The following is a 16,785-nucleotide window of genomic DNA, read 5'->3' on the forward strand; positions in this document are numbered from 1 at the left end:
GTCATTTCATACATCTCACGTAGAACAAGCCGCGATATATCGAGTATATTCGATATATCGCCCACCCCTACGCTGGGTGCTAACAGACTGACCTCGGCCTCCTTCAGGCGTCTCTCAAACCAGCCTTTAGTCCCCTCCATGGACAGAACCTGGTTCTGCAGCTCGTCCACCCGCTGCTGGACACACTCCAACTCTTTGGTCCGAGCCTGAGACAGAGACAGACAGACAGAGACAGACAGAGAGACAGACAGAGAGAGACAGACAGACAGACAGACAGACAGAGACAGACAGACAGACACAGTGAGATGTGAGAAAGAGCCACAGGTCGGATTCGAACCCTGAGCTGCCGCGGTGAGGACTGAGCCTTCGTACACGGGGCGGATGCTCTACCAGCCAAACGACAGCCACACTTCTGTATGTTACAAAGGTCACTTCACCTAAAACTACATAAAACTGTTAAGACTCCTCGTGGCATCTTAAAGACAAACTAAAAGACTAAAAGAGGTTTTGACAGCTCAGTATTGAGCGACCTCTCTCTATTGGCCAGAACTCGGCTACTGCACTTCTCTACTTCTCTATTGGCTGATCTGGAGGCAGGTGACACGTATGGTGGCAGCTTTCATCACCAACTAGCCCCGCCTCCTGATGCTCTCATATAAATCTAACCTCTCACGACTCTGCAGACTAGCCGACAATGTAGCCGACACCAGACGCCAGAACCGGAGCTCGGCAACAACGTAACCGACTGTGAGCTCAGAGCGCCGGAGAGTGAGGAGAAGAAGAAGAAGAAGCAGCGAGGCGGAGCCGGTGTCGTGGTCAAAACACAGTAGAGTTCAGTATAGTAAGATTACAGAGCGGTGTAGTAAAGAGGTCTCTCCTGTTATAACTGGAACCTGATCTAATCAGCTCACCTGACTGACTCCCTGCCCTCAGCAGCAGTCTGTTCGCTGTTAAATCTCATGTAACGTTTCAATTAACCAGGTGTGTGTGTGTGTGTGTGTGTGTGTGTGTGTGTGTGTGTGTGTGCGCGCACCTGCTGTCCTTGACAAATGAAACTGATTCTTATCCTGTCAGGAATGTGTCAGATCTTTAAAAGCGCCTTACAGGCTTAATTCATCATTAATGAGGACAGACATCATCAGAGGAGAGCCTCACTCGTCTCATCCTGCAGCAGCAGGTTCACACGTGAGCTCTGTTTGTCACGTTACGTGCAGCGTCTTAAACTCTGAACCTTCAAAACCTGAACAGAACCAGAGTTTGTCACAGCTTCATGATGAGAACGTGACACAGTCGGGTTTAAAGACCGTCACTGATCACGGCTGCAACGCGTCAATGTCTCGTGCAGATAGTTCCAGAGCTGAGCAGAAGATGTGTGTGTGTGTGTGTGTGTGTGTGTGTGTGTGTGTGTGTTTCTCGAGCTCGATGTTCAGTCGTCGCACGCGTCGAAATCCACGAGGGAAGATAGACCAGCATGCATTGCAGCTGATGGACAGGTTGGGGTGTGAGTCTTTGACAGCAGGACTCGTCACATGACCACACGGTGAGGGGGAGGATTCAACAGGCATTCTGGGAAACGTAGGAAGTCACTAACTGGGGCAGTCTGATGTTCCTAACGACACTGAACAGCAGAGAGAGATTTTCCTCTTCCTGTTCCACGCAGAGCGACGATGGCAGCTTCTTTCCCAGCATGCAGTGCGACCGTCCTCTCGGGTTTTTGCAGTCGTGTGGATGGATTACCAGCGATGTCATCAGACCGAGACGCACAGCAGCAGCAGCAGCAGCAGACATTTTCTACCAACGACACAGAAGATACTGCACTGCTGGCCTCGACACACACACACACACACACACACACACACACACACACACACACACACACACACAGCATGGCCTCATTTCCAGGAGATGTGATAAAACTCTTTGGTTGTTTGTTTCAGGATCTCTTCTGTGTCTCTGCAGGACGACGACAGAAACATGTTTGACTCAGCTCGACTCATTCTCCATGTGAGGTCGTGTATCGTGACTCATCCTCATCCGTTAAGTCAGATTAGTTTCAGAGCTGCAGTTCCTCAAACGTCCAGTAGAGGAGTGTGGACGCTTCGATTGATGATATGCAAATCTGTCACGTGACAAACTTAGAAATCGTTTTGAATCAGGAGCTTCAGTGTTTGGATCGAGTAGCTCATGATAAATATGATGCATCAGTACTGGTTAGTACCGCTGTGTGTGGATGGAGACAGCGTGTCTCACACAGAGGGTCTGTCTTCATCGCCTTTCAACGAAGAGTCGTGAAATCAAACTCGTCTTTTCATCGGCTGACAGACAGAACATCCTCTGTGCCATCTGCGTGCTGAGATCTGCAGCCAGAAGTCAGACGTTACGACACGACGCCAGGCCGGTTAACGACACGACGTCAGGCCGGTTAACGACGCGACGTCAGGCCGGTTAACGACACGACGTCAGGCCGGTTAACGTGCTTTTATCCAACCAAACATTTGCACACATTAACGCACTACAATATTTTACCTTCAAGTGAATACAGACGTGTTATCCAAAGAGATTTCCCCCAATTAACAGTGACAAAAGTCTAATTTAGAGTTATTTTATTCTTTAAAAGTTTTAGACCAACAGCTCACTCACAGGTTTTTCTACAGAACACTTTTTCAACTAACAAAAGACGACAAACTTCTTATTAAATATGAAAGTACAAGAACTTTCTCCAAATAAAATGTGGTCAAAGGCTGACGGATTGATCGTTGTTGGTTTTAACGAAGGCCTCTCAAACCACGCCCCATCCAAGCCACGCCCCTTAAACACCTCATTAGCATAACTGAACACTAATTTGTCCACAAAGTTACGGTGGCTGAGCAGGACAATAAACCAGAGCAGCTCAAAAAGAAACTGAACATGTTACTTTACCATTTAAAGCCCACCCGTCTCTGCCTCTGATTGGCCGAGACCATCTCGCCACTCCTCATGACTCCAGCCAATCAGAGGCAGAGTAGACGCCGACTGTAACTTAAAAACAGATGTACAGTTTGGGCGTGGCCTCTTCAGTGATGTAACCAGCACACAAACCATATTTGGAAGTTCAGCTTCCTTCTCTCACTCCTGCAGCTGGAAATACTTTTAAAATATAAATAAAAACTTTTACAAATATGTAATAAATACAGTAAACGTGTCATCAAGCTCGAGTTTCTTTCAGATTTATTTGGCTCCAGCTCTGCCAGTTACAACGTTACCATGGAGACGGAGTAATATTTAGTGGTTGTATAATACAGAATAAAGCACTGATCGTGACAAACCCTCGAAGATTTATTGTGAAGGAACAGGACAGGAAGTTCTTCACGGTAAGTTAGCATGTTAGCGCGTTAGCATGTGGTGTCATCGCGGATCAGCTCGGCTCAAAATGTAAAACGTGACGAAACGCTGCAGAGTGTGTGTGTGTGTGTGTGTGTGTGTGTGTGCTGTTATGAAACCACCGGCACTTCTCCTTCCTCCTCCTCCTCCTCCTCCTCCTCCCCAGCCTACTGAGCTGTTGCCATGACAGCATTTATCCCTCCTCCTCCTCCTCCCGGACCCCTCCCACCTCCATCACCACCAGCCGGCTCCACGTCTCATCTCCATGTTGCCGAATATAACAGACAGACGGACGGACGGAGGGAGAGAGACGTGACGCTGCGTACGCTTTACGGACTGATCTGTGTGTGTGTGTGTGTGTGTGTGTGTGTGTGTGTGTGTGTGTGTGTGTGTGTGGTGTGTGTGTCTTAACATCCAGGTCAGCTGTAGAATGATTACACCATCAATCACCTAGACTGATATCATCCAACTCCTGCCACTCACTCTCACACACACACACACACACACACACACATCTCACACACACACACACACACACACACACACCCACACACACACACACTCTAATTAGATTGTGTGAATTGCATTGTGACTACGGTGAGCTGCAGGGGACAAGTGTCATTAAGAGATTTGCTGCATTAAAGCAAAATGACGTCGTTTTAAAATGAAAAGTTATTTTTAATTTTACGATTTTGAAGATTTGAGGCGATTTAAAGTGATTCATGAAGATGAGGACGGACGATGAAGAAACTCGTTTTAAATCAGCCAATCAGGGATGTTCAGGAGGTACCCACAATGCACTCTGTCTGTCTCTATTTGCACGACTCAGAAACTCTTTGAACCTCACCTCACTTTGAACGTCACTGAACAAACACACAGATGATGAGATTCTTTCTCATTTCAAACACTGACATGACACACGTGACCTCAGGTGACCTCAGGTGACCTCAGGTGACCTCGTCGTCTTTATCTGTCGAAGCTTTAATCACGAGAAGTTCCTGATGACTCAGGCTACGTTTACACATAGCCGGGTATATTGAGAAACGAATATTTCCCTCCCTCCGTTTTCCAAAATAACATCGTGCACATAGCATCGTTTTCAAAAAAGTCAACCCGCATAAATACGCCATTGAGCGCCGTCATAACTACGCCAAGCCTGTGGGTGGCAGTGTAGGAAGAAGGAGAATCCTCTGCAAGCCAATCAGAATAATGCTTCCATGATCATCGTCATAGCAACAAGTAAACATTGGTTGCACTTTTGGCGCATCTGCTGCCTAAAACTCTGTTTATCTGAATTTACACGCAAACGCAAAACCGGAGTTTTCCAAAATCTCCACTCTAGCTGGAGTTTTTAGAAAGATTCGTTTTCAGAGGCGAATTCACCGTTTGCGTGTAAAAGATACAAACGAAGGGAAATGTCTTTGTTTTTAAAAATACCCGTGTACGTGTAAACCGGGCCTCAGTTCACTGCTGATTAATCGTAATGGACGCTCACATGCTGCTGATGACGTAACAGCTGGCCTGACGTGCTTGGATTAAAACAGATCGATGAGCGATCAATAAACGAGCTGATCTATGGCCCTGATAGGTTCTAACGTATCGATAAGACGCGTTTAATCTGCAGAGAGAGAGAAGAGATACAAATACTATGAGTCTGAAGTAATCCACGAGGTGAGTACGAGAGAAATACCAAGTATGAGCCAGAATTATACCGTTTATGATAACAGCAACATGTTGACGTATTTATCGAACTCGTTATACTTTAATAGATTATTGTAGTGTGCTGATTTGATCCATAATGTGTAAGAGTTTTTTAACGTTATAGTTATAGACTGCAACACGTCATGAAAGCTTGTTATGTAAAAAGTAACTAAATAAATGTAGTGCAGTAAAAAGTACAACTTTCTGCAGTGTTGAGGTAGATGTACTTAGTTACTTTCCAGCACGGATGATTACATCATCAGTGAAGTCACGTAGTGCTGGCTCTGCTGTGGAGAAGCTGGATCCTCAGAAGAGAGTCGCGTGAACGTAATCTGAGAAGTTTCAACAAACTCATCAATCCTCGAGTCCCTGAACGCAGCACGAGAGCTCGAACATTCGTGTTCAGGTGAGAAACTTGTTTCAGGTGTCAAACATGTTCGCAGACTCACGCCTGAACTCGACAGCTGCTGCAGCTGGGATGTGCAGATATTCAATACGGATGTGTTGAATAATTTAAGTGATCATGTGTACACATACAAATCATAAGTCAAAACAGCGCTACATCTGGATGTATTATTAAAAAGGTATAAGTGGTAACATGAAGAGCCGCTTGGGAGTCGAAAGAGCTGGCTCCCTAAAAAGAACTGAACTTCCCATCACTAGGTGCAACACGTTACAGCTGCAGCAGCAGTGATGTGGCACGTTTGTGAGTCCCGGTGCAGACTGATCAGAAAACCAGACCTGACCTACGTAATCCTGCTGGAAACATGTGATCTGAGCAGGTTAGAGTCTGGAGGGGAACACGCTGGAGTTCAGGGCTAAGAGTCGCACTTGCCAGCCCTTCAGAGGAGTTCCAAGGAGACTTTAAATTTTTCATCGCCTGCTCCCGGGCTCGCACATCTTCACACTTTTTACTGCCAGTTTTCAGGATCACACCCTGTTCCTGCCTCTGAGCAGCTGAGACTGAGAACATACATGTGCAGAACCTCACGTGAACTGACCTCGTTAAAGGACGCGTGTGCTCGTCTCAGCCGGGATTGGTTCGTTGGTGGAAACATGTTCAGCTGCAGGATTATCAGGGAACAGAGCTGATGAGGTGCTTTGAGCTGACCTCTGATAAACTACTGAGTCAAGACTTTTAGCTCACACACACACACACACACACACACACACACACACACACACACACACACACACACACACACACACAGCAAAGTCACCAGAAACTGTTGTTTCTGTTTTGAACACATCGAGGACACTGGCTGAGTTTCACAACACTGAGCTAAAGGGGTAAAACCACACACACACACACACACACACACACACACACACACACACCTGGTGCAGCAGTGCTGCTGACTGAGCTCATTTACACTCATGTTATCGTCATCAGCAAACAGAGGACGAGATGTCAGCCACTGTTTACAACAATGGGGTCAGAGAGAGGAGGCAGACAGACAGACAGACAGACAGACAGGCAGACAGACACACAGACAGACAGACAGGCAGACAGGCAGACTTAAACACATGTTGATCACACTCTGGATCTGTATGAGTGACGCCTGCTGCAGACTGAAGCTGAGGTGCTGTTCAACGTTTCCTCGTCTTCTCTCGTGAATCTTTAATCGCGTTGTCCAGGATCATACGATCATACGGCGTTTTGAGCGCTTCACTTCAAATGTTGCTTCAGGCGGCGTGTGTGCATCTGACACTTGTTGCTGTGCCGTGGTGAGTTCAAGTGCCAGCTAACAGAGTACAAGACAAGTGGAGCAAAGAAGACCTGAATGTATGAACCACAAACTGCAGTTCCTCTAACGTCCACCTGAGGCTGGCTCCAGAAGTGAGTCAGTCTCCATAAGTCCCCATGTCCAAATGTCCAACTTCACAGCAGAAATAAACATGTTTACAGCCTGGTACAAAAAACAGTTTTGGTCTCTGTAGCTAATTTCCCCGTTCATGACAACTGTACTGAGGGTGAATTTATATACAACTCACCTGTTCACATTATATTAAGGCTTAAAGTTATGCAGGATTAAGAGCGTGGACGCTTTGACTGACAGGTGGGTGTGGTCACAGGTGATTTGTTTGAGCAACCAGGTCTCAGGTCCACCGATGTTCCACGTTTGGATTTTTAGATTAAGAAGCAGGACGTTGGCGACGTCACACAGACACCGTCCAGTCTTTACAGCTGTAACCTGTGAAATGCTAAATTTGATGCAAATAAATAAATGAAACCGACTCTGTGACAGAAGTTTGTTTCGCTGCAGACGAAATGTTTGAACTGCTGCGTCACATCCTGCAAGATTTACTGCTTCTGTGTGTGTGTGTGTGTGTGTGTGTGTGTGTGTGTGTGTGTGTGTGTGTGTGTGTGTGTGTGAGCCTGAGGTGCTGCAAGATAAATCAGTGTGAGGGTGTTTTGCATTTTGCTGCATCATGCCCTAAAACCAAATCACCAGTGTAGGCAGCTCTGCAACATGCTGTCATGCCTCTGTGTGCCGTAATCTGCCCCGGTGCAGTGTGGGATTTATTGGATCACACTCAGTCACTCGAGGCAGCGAGCGGCCGACTGTGCGCCGTGTGACTTCATAACGAATCAGAGTTATCTTCCCTGCTGTCAGGCTCCATCACTGTTCTCTGCCCCGTTACATCATTTGCAAGCTTGAGGTTAGCGTTTTCTCACGATATCAGCCGTACCTGAACGTCTCATGACTCAGGGCTCGGAGGACTCTGATGCCTCAAGATGAACCCAGACCTGAAAGTCTGAGTCACACTCTCAACAATCTGGTTCACTTTTTGGCTGCACGCTCATAAGACAAAGCAATAGTACTATTAAATCTGTCTCCGTGAGTCATCACTGCGTTGCTGCTCTCCTTGTTTGCAGTGAGAAGGAGGCGATGCAGGCTTCGCAGAGCCTGAAGCGCTCAGAGCGTCGCCGAGCGAGGTTAAGACCATCTCAGCTGTTTGTGAGAGTGTCGTCCTTCAAACAGGTTTTCCACAGTTGCATAGCAACAGCAATCATGAGCGGCAGTCCCGCAGACAGACGGCAGTACAGCAGCTACAGAAAGAGGCTGCCCACTGGACGCATGGGACAGCTGCAGAACCCTGCATGCATCTCGCTGCCTACAGCGCCAAAGACGCAGACGACGGCGAGGCTTTCCACACCTCCCGATAGGATGCTCCTCGGATAGGGTTGCCAGGCAACAAACCCCTCAAATCTAGCCAACAAACACGGTTCTGACTGAAAATGTGTTCAGAACGACAAAATTCTGACAAAATGAGAGCGAAAGGAGGAAGATACCGAGCTCCCTCCTTGGCAAGTGGTTACCATGGCAATTAGTACAACTTTTTTACAAAAAGCACACAGTGTGTTTTCTTTATGCTCTCAGCAAGAACAACCAATCCTAACGCTGAGCAGAAATATCCATTACATAACAGCGTGCAGTGTTTGCTCCAACAATTATCAGTGTTAGAGGAGCTGCAGTCGTTTATAGTTCGTCTGTCTCTGGAGCCTCATGCTCTCCCGCTACAAGCTTCCACTCTGTATCCTTATTAACTGATAAAAGGATGAATATTTATCAAGCTGCACACACACACACACACCAGTCAGCACAGAGAGAATGCACAGGAGCATCTGTTCCTCCGTTTGGAAACACTTCAGCGTCCAAACGCTTTACGTTCGGGAAAACCGCCTTCAAATCTGTTGCTTGCATTTTTTTTTGTTTTCTTTGCCAGCGAAGAATCAATAAATAAATAAATAAATAAATAAATAAAAGATGTTTCCAGGTCAGATTTAGCATGTGGACACATATTTCCTACACCTGCGTGAGAGAAGCTGCAAAGTTAGTTAGCGATCAAAGTCAAAAGATCAACACGAGTTTCGGCAAAACAAACGGACTCGCAGTTAGAGCTGAGTGAAAGGATGCCATATTAATGCTAATGTTCTGTTAGCCATTAGAAATGACTTAATGAAGCGCTGCAGTGAAACAGAGCGACATGAAACCTCCACCTCTATCGAACTGAGCTGTATTCAATATGGCATCCTACGTCATCTTTCTTATAAATATAAAAATTTAGGAGCCAATTTCACTGAATTTTGTTGGTTCCAGCTGAAGTTGCCAGACAGTATTTTGAAGGTAAGTCAATCCACTGCTGAGATCAGGTTTTCCGTCCACTCGTGCGACCTTTGGCTTTGGTTGGAGTAAATATACCTTAAACTCTAACTTACGATTTGTGGAGGTGGAGGGTGTGAGCGTGGTGGTTGTTGGAGGCGTTGGCTTTGTGCAGGCGCTCGAGCCTCTCCTTTTCTTTCTCCACGAAGTTGGTGTTGGTGCCGGTGCTGGTGGAGGGCACTCGGGTCAGCCGGCTGTGGGCCCGAGGCTGATCCCTGGGTGGGATCGGAGGAGGTGGAGGTGGAGCGGGGGCTGATGATGAGGAGATCGGAGTTGGGATTTGCGTCGGGATCGAGATGGAGGTCGGGGCTGAAGACGGAGCGGGAGCAGGAACCGGGATGGCCGTCATGTTGGTGCTGTTGGTGCTGTTGTAGGAGTGGTGGGCAGAGGAGTGGTGGTGGTGCTGATGATGTTGGTGGTGGTGGTGGCTGTGGTGGAGGGGAATGGAGGAGGGAGGCTGGGGAGGAGCTTGGTGTTGGCTGTTGTGGTGGTGGTGGTGATTCTTGGTAGAAACGGATGACGACGTGGTCTGAGTCGGTGGAGGCGGTGGCGGAGGAGGAGGGAGAGGTGGCTCGGGAGGAGGAGCAGGTGGAGGAGGAGCAACAGGTTGCCGGTCCAAACGCAGGTCTTTGTTCTCCTGGCTGAGCCGGTCCAGTTGGACCTCCAGCTCTTCGATTCGGCGCCGCTGCGTTTCTAGAAGCTTCTGCTGGCTCTCGATGATGTTGTTGAGTTCAAGAAGGTACTCCACGGCCCGGTTTGGGCTTTCTGGGCTGCCCTGGCCGGGGCCTTGATTAGCATCCATGACTGGAGCTGGTCTGAGGGTTAGCACACAGGCTAATGGCTAGGGAACCTCAGGCTGAACAACAGCTGGGGCAAGTTCACTAATGCTAAACTCCTGAAGACAGATAGATCCAGACCAAAGAGGAAGGCTAACACAAGATGGAAGGACTCAGTTACTAGAACTAGTTCAGTCTAGTCTACAACCTAAAGTCTAAATAACTACAAAACTACACCCTGACGCCCTAAACCCTACACCCTAAAAGCTAAACTACCCTTCACCCTCCCCCCCACCAGAGGTAAGTGGGGGGGAGAGGACTTTTGCCTCTTCGAGTTCTGATTTGAAGATCAAGATGGACCTCGTCCTCGCCGACTCCAATCAGAAAGGTTTATGGAGTCGTCGACCATTCCCTGGTTCAGTCAGGTGTTTCTGTCCGGGTTCAGACCCATGACGTTAAAAACAGAACAGATATAGAAGAAGACTGAGTCGTCCCCAACTCGGAAAAACAAAGCTGTCTGTCAGTGAGTCCGTTGTATCCACTCCTTGCACTCCATGCAGAGGATCAGAACATGGATTTCCAAGAGAAGACGGCCGATAGAGACTTCACTGGTCCCTCATTTTCTGACATATCGTACATTATCATTGCAGATTGTCCAGAACAAGGGATTCTCCCGGCATTCAACAGTGTTTCCACCCCTCCAAGCAGTCTGCACGACCATGTGCCAACTCCCAAACAAGGCGACTAACCACCGACTTTCTTGTGGTGCCTCATGATAAAATCCCAAGGTGAGTGTTGGAGTTCAGTTTAGCTCCCCGTCAAACCAAACATGGAGAAATCAACACAACGCAAAGCTCCACGAAATGAAAAGGTACCGTCCGCTGAAGATCATCTTCTGAGAGCGTCCCGGTCGTCCACGGGTTCACCTGCAGGACTCATCCTGCAGTCGGTCTGTCAGAGGAAGTGACACGCAAAGGTTAAATGTCATGTCAGGTGTGTGTCTTCCTCCTGGATACGACGAGGCATCTGGGATTCGTTATCGTCTCGTCGGGTTGTGCGTTCAGATCCGTCTTCACGTCGCCACATGAAAAAGAAGAAGAGAGAGAAAGATGAGAAGATAGAAACAGGAGAGGAAAAGTCAACAGGAACTTTCTTTTCCTTCTTTCATCTGTCATTCACTTCATTGCTTTCACTTCCCTTCTGTTTCTTTTCTACCTCTTTTCATCTCAGTCACTTTTTTGCTCTCCTTCCACATGTTGCTGTCTTCCTCTATGCCGTCTGCCGTTACTTTCTCATCTCCATCCCTTTCATTACTCTCTTTCTGAGCGGTTGCTAGGAGTGTGAGGTCTCTCGGCCCATAAATACCAATGACATGCTCTGTCTAAGCCATCAGAGACAAGAATCATCATCACACACCATCAGCCTCTCCTCCCACACTCCATCACCCCCCCTTCTGTCTTAGTCCACCTCTTTTTGGTCTTTCTCGCTCTCCTTCTTCTCTGTCACTCAGTTTTAGATCTCTACCAGTTCAACCCTCTGCTGCTCTGTGTGCATCGCTCTATGAATGAATGAGTGCATAAAGACAGAAACAGCCTCAGTAATGGTGAGTCCACGCTTCAGCCTTTCAACTCTCAGTGAAGTTCTCGGTCTGAAAACCTTCTGCAAATCCTGACAGGATGTTTATGATGCTAAGCTAACAGCAGCCACTTCTTGCTCTTGGTGGCCACATCCAGGCAGCAGGTAGCCATTCCCGCAGCTAATGTTACACAACATTGAACACAACAGAAAAGCCCTGTCAGATCGACTGAACCCCCGTCCTCCATCAGTGATTGGAAATATTCACTAGAACGGCCATGTATCACTCTGGCGGGGGGATTTCGGGGGTAACCCTAACCCATAGATACATGAGCATCACAGTGAACACACACACACACACACACACACACACACACACACACACACACACACACACACACACTCCCGCTGGTCGAACAGTTTCAGCTTTTTTATCTCTTCTCATAAAGCACATTCAATTATTCATGACTCACTGACTGACCACCATCTCTCTCATGTTGCTTTCACACCAGGATAGTTGCGGTGGAACTCGGAAATGTTTGGTTTGATTCACTTTCACTCTGCACATCTGAAGGTGGACCAAACCACTTGGACAACATCCTGCAGTTACAACATCTGCTCGTTTGGGGGCGGTACTGCCCAAAAAACAAGCACGGACTAGGAAGAGAAAAAAAAAAGAAGAAGAGAACCCGGCTCATCAATTGGCTTTCTGGTCTTGGGTTCACTGGATCGTCCGTTTGCTGTGCAGCTGTAAGCGAACCACACCAGGGGGTTCACTCTTGCAAGGGTTCACTTGCAAAGAGGACAGAGACCCACGTTTTCAGGCCGACCAGAGTTCGTTCTTGTTTGGTCCAAACCAGAGTTCGGATGAGCTTTCACACCTGCCAGAACAAACCAGACTATCCAAGGAAATGAACTCTGGTCTGTTTAAAGTGGAGCAAACAGCGCCGGTTTGAAAGTGCCCTTAAAATCCTGAGGTTTGACCGTCCTCAGAAGTCTGTGTTGGCTCATCTCACGAGGGTTTCAGATGAACATCTGCGTCTTTAGCTGCTAAATGTTTCACTTTGACCACCAGCTAGTGTCTGACTGAGTCAGGCAGTGTACAGAGTTTTTACAGCTCATTTGGTGGGTTTTTAAAAGGTGAACTTGGAAAACCGGAACCATGAACAACTAGATGGTGAAGCGCCTTCTAGCAGGTGTAACCAGCAGAAGTTTTCTTGTGTAATGTTGTGTAGGTTTTCTGTGCAGACACATATGATAAATAATGTTAGATCCAAAATGGGGATCAACTTCAGCTGTCAGGAAGTAGTCTGAAGTCTGTAACAACAAAACACAACAAACGTATTTCACCATCTGAAGCTGAACCCGGCTGAGTACGAGGCAAAACTGAACAGCAAGAAAAGTTTGGACGTTCTTGCAGCCCCTGCAGCAACATGTTGCCCAACATTTTGTCCCAAAGAAGTTGTGACAGAACTGACGGATCTCAGACTGGAGATCATGGACGTCGTGTCAATGAGTTTTTCAGTATTTTGTTGCATCGTTAAGAATCAGTAAGGATAGGCGGAGTGATACGATACATCACGTACAATGTCAGTGTTGAGTTGATTATTCACCCACATCTTAAAACTAATTTAATTCAGTTCATAGTTAACGGGTAACAAGCATCACACCAGTGGTGGAGGGTTTGTGGACTGATACTGATAACGCTTCGGATGCTTCATTACAAAGAAAGAATTGAATCATTTAAGTGATATATGTTTTCACATACAAATCAAAACAGCGCTGAATTATTAAACGCATGAGTGGTAAAACAAAGTGTTTTTTGGGAGTCGAAAGAGACGGCTCCCTAAAAAGAGCCGAACTTCCCATCACCACAGTTTATGTCATTAATGAACTTTGACTTTATTGTAATTTGAGTGATGTGAACCTTCAACATGTGCTCAGTCTGTCTGAAAATACAGAAATGAACCGTTTACCGTGCAGGTAGTTTTTCACAATTAACCAAAAAAAAATAACTAAACAAAAATAAAAATAATCGTTAGTTTTAGCTTTGGTGTTTTTTTATTTCTGGTTGTCAGGAAACATGAGGTGAAGCCTCCTCTCAGTGTACTTTATATGCACACACAGGATTCATCAAAGTGTGGGCGGTCTGAACAGATTTTTTTTGTTCTGATTCACATTATTTCAGTTTCATTTAACAGCAGCGGGAATGTTTTAATTGGCCAATTTAACAGTCATGTTATCTGCCATCCACACACACACACACACACACACACACACACAGTACTTCATACAGCCCACACATATTTTGCACACAGCACACACACATAAAACATACGCATGCATCACAGATGCTGCTCATGCACGTACACACACACACACACTCATGTAATAGTTCTTATGGCCTATATAGACAGTTACACATACATGACAGGCACATGAGCACACACACACACACACACACACACACGATGCAGCATCCAGAAAAAGGCAGCGGAGTCTCACAGGTTTCAGCGGCTCCTGCAGAGGTGATGGAGGGATGAAGGTGGGGGAGGAGGAGGAGGAGGAGGAGGAGGATTATTGATCCCTGCTCATCCCTCTATCTCCTCCTCCGCTGCTGCTGCTGTCACCATCATCTCCCTCCGACAGAAAAAGCTGCTGCTGCTCCGTTTTTCCTCTCCTCCTTCTTCTCCTTCTTGTTTGTGATCAGATTATGATCAATGCATTCCCTCCTTCTTTCCTCCTCCTCTCCTCCTTCATGTATTCCTCCTGCTCGCCTCACTGCTGCAGGCCCAGCTCCTCTCCTCTTCCTCCTTCTTCTTCTCCTTCCTCTTTTTCTTCTTGTTGCCGAGTCAATCTCTTTCTAATTATCATTCCTCTGCGTCTGACAGCCGAGCGATCCGCTGCTGCAGCGCTGATGATCCTCCTCTCTCTCTGAGTGTGTGAACGGACGCTGCTCTGGTTGTTATCACTGCTAAAATATTAGTTTTCTTCTCCTCTGCTATTCTGCTGTAGAGAGAGGAGGAGGAGGAAGAGGAGGAGGTGTCGAGTCCAGACAGGCTGCCTCCTGGATAGATGGATGGACGGATGGATGGAGGAGGAGGTGGAAGCAGAATAGTGGAGAAGGAAGAGGGAGGAAAGGAGGGAGGAAAAGTGCGCGTAGTGTCGGCAGCAGAGTGGGAAAACGCGCACCGTCACGCAGCGACGGACGAACGCAGAACTCACATCAGCTTTACAGCACGAAGCAGGAACACCATGCAGAGAGAGGAGCTGATCACAGGTCTGCTGGACGCCCAACACTTCAGAAGATCAGCGTTATGTCACAAGTCACGAGGCTGCAGCGTTTGAATCCGGATGAAATGTTACAAACAGAAAGGATGGAGCGCAGCCAGGAAAGGTTCAAAGAAGAAGAAGAAGAAGAAGAAGAAGAGGTTAAAGGCTGCAGGAAGGTTCCTGAGTATCAGAGGACGAGGAGCTCCAGCAGAACCTGAAGCTGTGATACACCAACACGTTTACTGAGGCTCCGGTCCACGAGCTTATCGTCTTCAAATGTCCAAACAAAGACAGACAGGAAGTCCTCAAGTTGATGAAAACGATGAATCAAGCATCAAATCAAACTCATTTTATTTCAATTGGTTCACATGCTAAATCCAAAAATCCACCGGGCGTGCACACGCAGCGCGGCGCAGCTGGTCTACATGTTTCAAACTCCACCGGCTCCACCACGGCCCGGTTCAGAAGCGTCCCAGAAGCCTCTGCTCGGCTCAGTTCTATTTTTGATGGACGCCGCGAGCAGCCCGCGTCAGTTTAACAGGAAGCCAGACACACAACAGCATAGAGAATCCTGTGGATTTTCAAAATAAAACACCCTGTGCAAACTGCCGGTCGTAAAAACAGACAGAAGAGAAACAAATGAAGTACGCAGCGTATTTACAGTGTAGAAGCGTGTTTAGAAGAACAGGAACCAGGAAAATCTGAAAAATCTGAGCAAGTCAAGAAAGTCTGCAGGGAGAAACGCTCCTGAAACGCTCCTGAAACGCTCCTGAAACGTTTCTGAAACGCTTCTGAAATGCTCCCGGTGTAGTAGGCAGTCCATCACAGACTACAGGCACAGCAGCACCTTTAAAAACGCTGAGTGTCTGCAGCCTAAGTTAAAGGTCCAGACTGTAGGCTCTAGTGGTGAAGCTGCAGATTGCAACCAAATGAATACCCTCGCCTCACCCTCTCCTTAAAGCACGCAGGACAAACTCAGATCCAAAGCAAAAGGACAGAGTCTGTCTGGTGGAAGAGGACGAGCTCTCACTGTAGATATGAACAAAAACACAACGTACACTCCAACACATGCTGATGAAGAACTTTGAGCTGCTTTCTGTTATTGAATCAACTTTATGTAACTTTCCTCTGATGATCGACCGTCTGTGACCCACACTGACCTGTGATCAGCTGATCCACACTGACCTGTGATCAGCTGATCCACACCGACCTGTGATCAGCTGATCCACACCGACCTGTGATCAGCTGATCCACACCGACCTGTGATCAGCTGATCCACACCGACCTGTGATCAGCTGATCCACACCGACCTGTGATCAGGTGAACGGTGTCTCTGTCATTCGTACGTCTGTTCTCACTCTATGTAACTTTGGGCTCCGGGTCGGGAGAAGTACGTAACGCTTTACGGCACTAAGTCACACAGCAGCAACTATTTCACTGATTCTGGTGAAACTGGATCATATTTTATGGAGGAAATGTTTTCTGGTTTTCCCTCTGATGTCCTCCGGCTGCTCCGCCTCAACTCTCTGTGATTTACAGAGTTTATGATGGACAGTGAAGTAAACTGCTGACAGCTGTAGCTGCTGTTAGCTCATGTTAGCTCAGTCTGTTAGCCAGGCTGTGAGCACCGGGGCAGTGTTATTCTTACAAATCATACTACAACACCCATGAGGCATTGCTGCGATAAATCAGAAGCCAGCTGCAGACGTGAAACACTTTGTAGTTACAGTTGCTGATTTAAAATGCTGAATATTTTATTGGATTACACAAAATTTAAAGCTCTGTGATTGGATGTGTGGTACTGAAATGCATCTTGGGAGTTGTAGTTGACTTCTCTCCTTCAGTTTTTATGTCGGAACCAGACATTTTCCATGTTTTGCACTGTTGAACGTCACGTTTAGTCTCTTTACACTCCAGGCCTGTGATGACCA

At 47.1% G+C, this 16,785-nt stretch overlaps 1 protein-coding gene across 1 annotated transcript in view; it reads right to left on the minus strand.

Annotated features, from left to right (window-relative positions):
• The window catches only part of LOC104939233 (IQ motif and SEC7 domain-containing protein 1), a 135,247-nt gene extending 120,335 nt beyond the window's left edge, over positions 1–14,912 (minus strand). Inside the window, exons 1-2 of the mRNA XM_027275548.1 lie at positions 14,087–14,912; positions 9,287–11,076 (exon numbers count right to left, since the gene is read on the minus strand). Of these exons, the coding sequence (XP_027131349.1) occupies positions 9,287–10,032 (746 nt within the window). The 5' untranslated portion in view covers positions 10,033–11,076; positions 14,087–14,912. The remainder of the gene's footprint in view (positions 1–9,286; positions 11,077–14,086) is intronic.
• Between the last annotated feature and the right edge of the window lie 1,873 nt (positions 14,913–16,785).

The sequence above is a fragment of the Larimichthys crocea genome, unplaced genomic scaffold, assembly GCF_000972845.2.
Source record: "Larimichthys crocea isolate SSNF unplaced genomic scaffold, L_crocea_2.0 scaffold148, whole genome shotgun sequence".
Classification (NCBI taxonomy): domain Eukaryota; kingdom Metazoa; phylum Chordata; class Actinopteri; family Sciaenidae; genus Larimichthys; species Larimichthys crocea.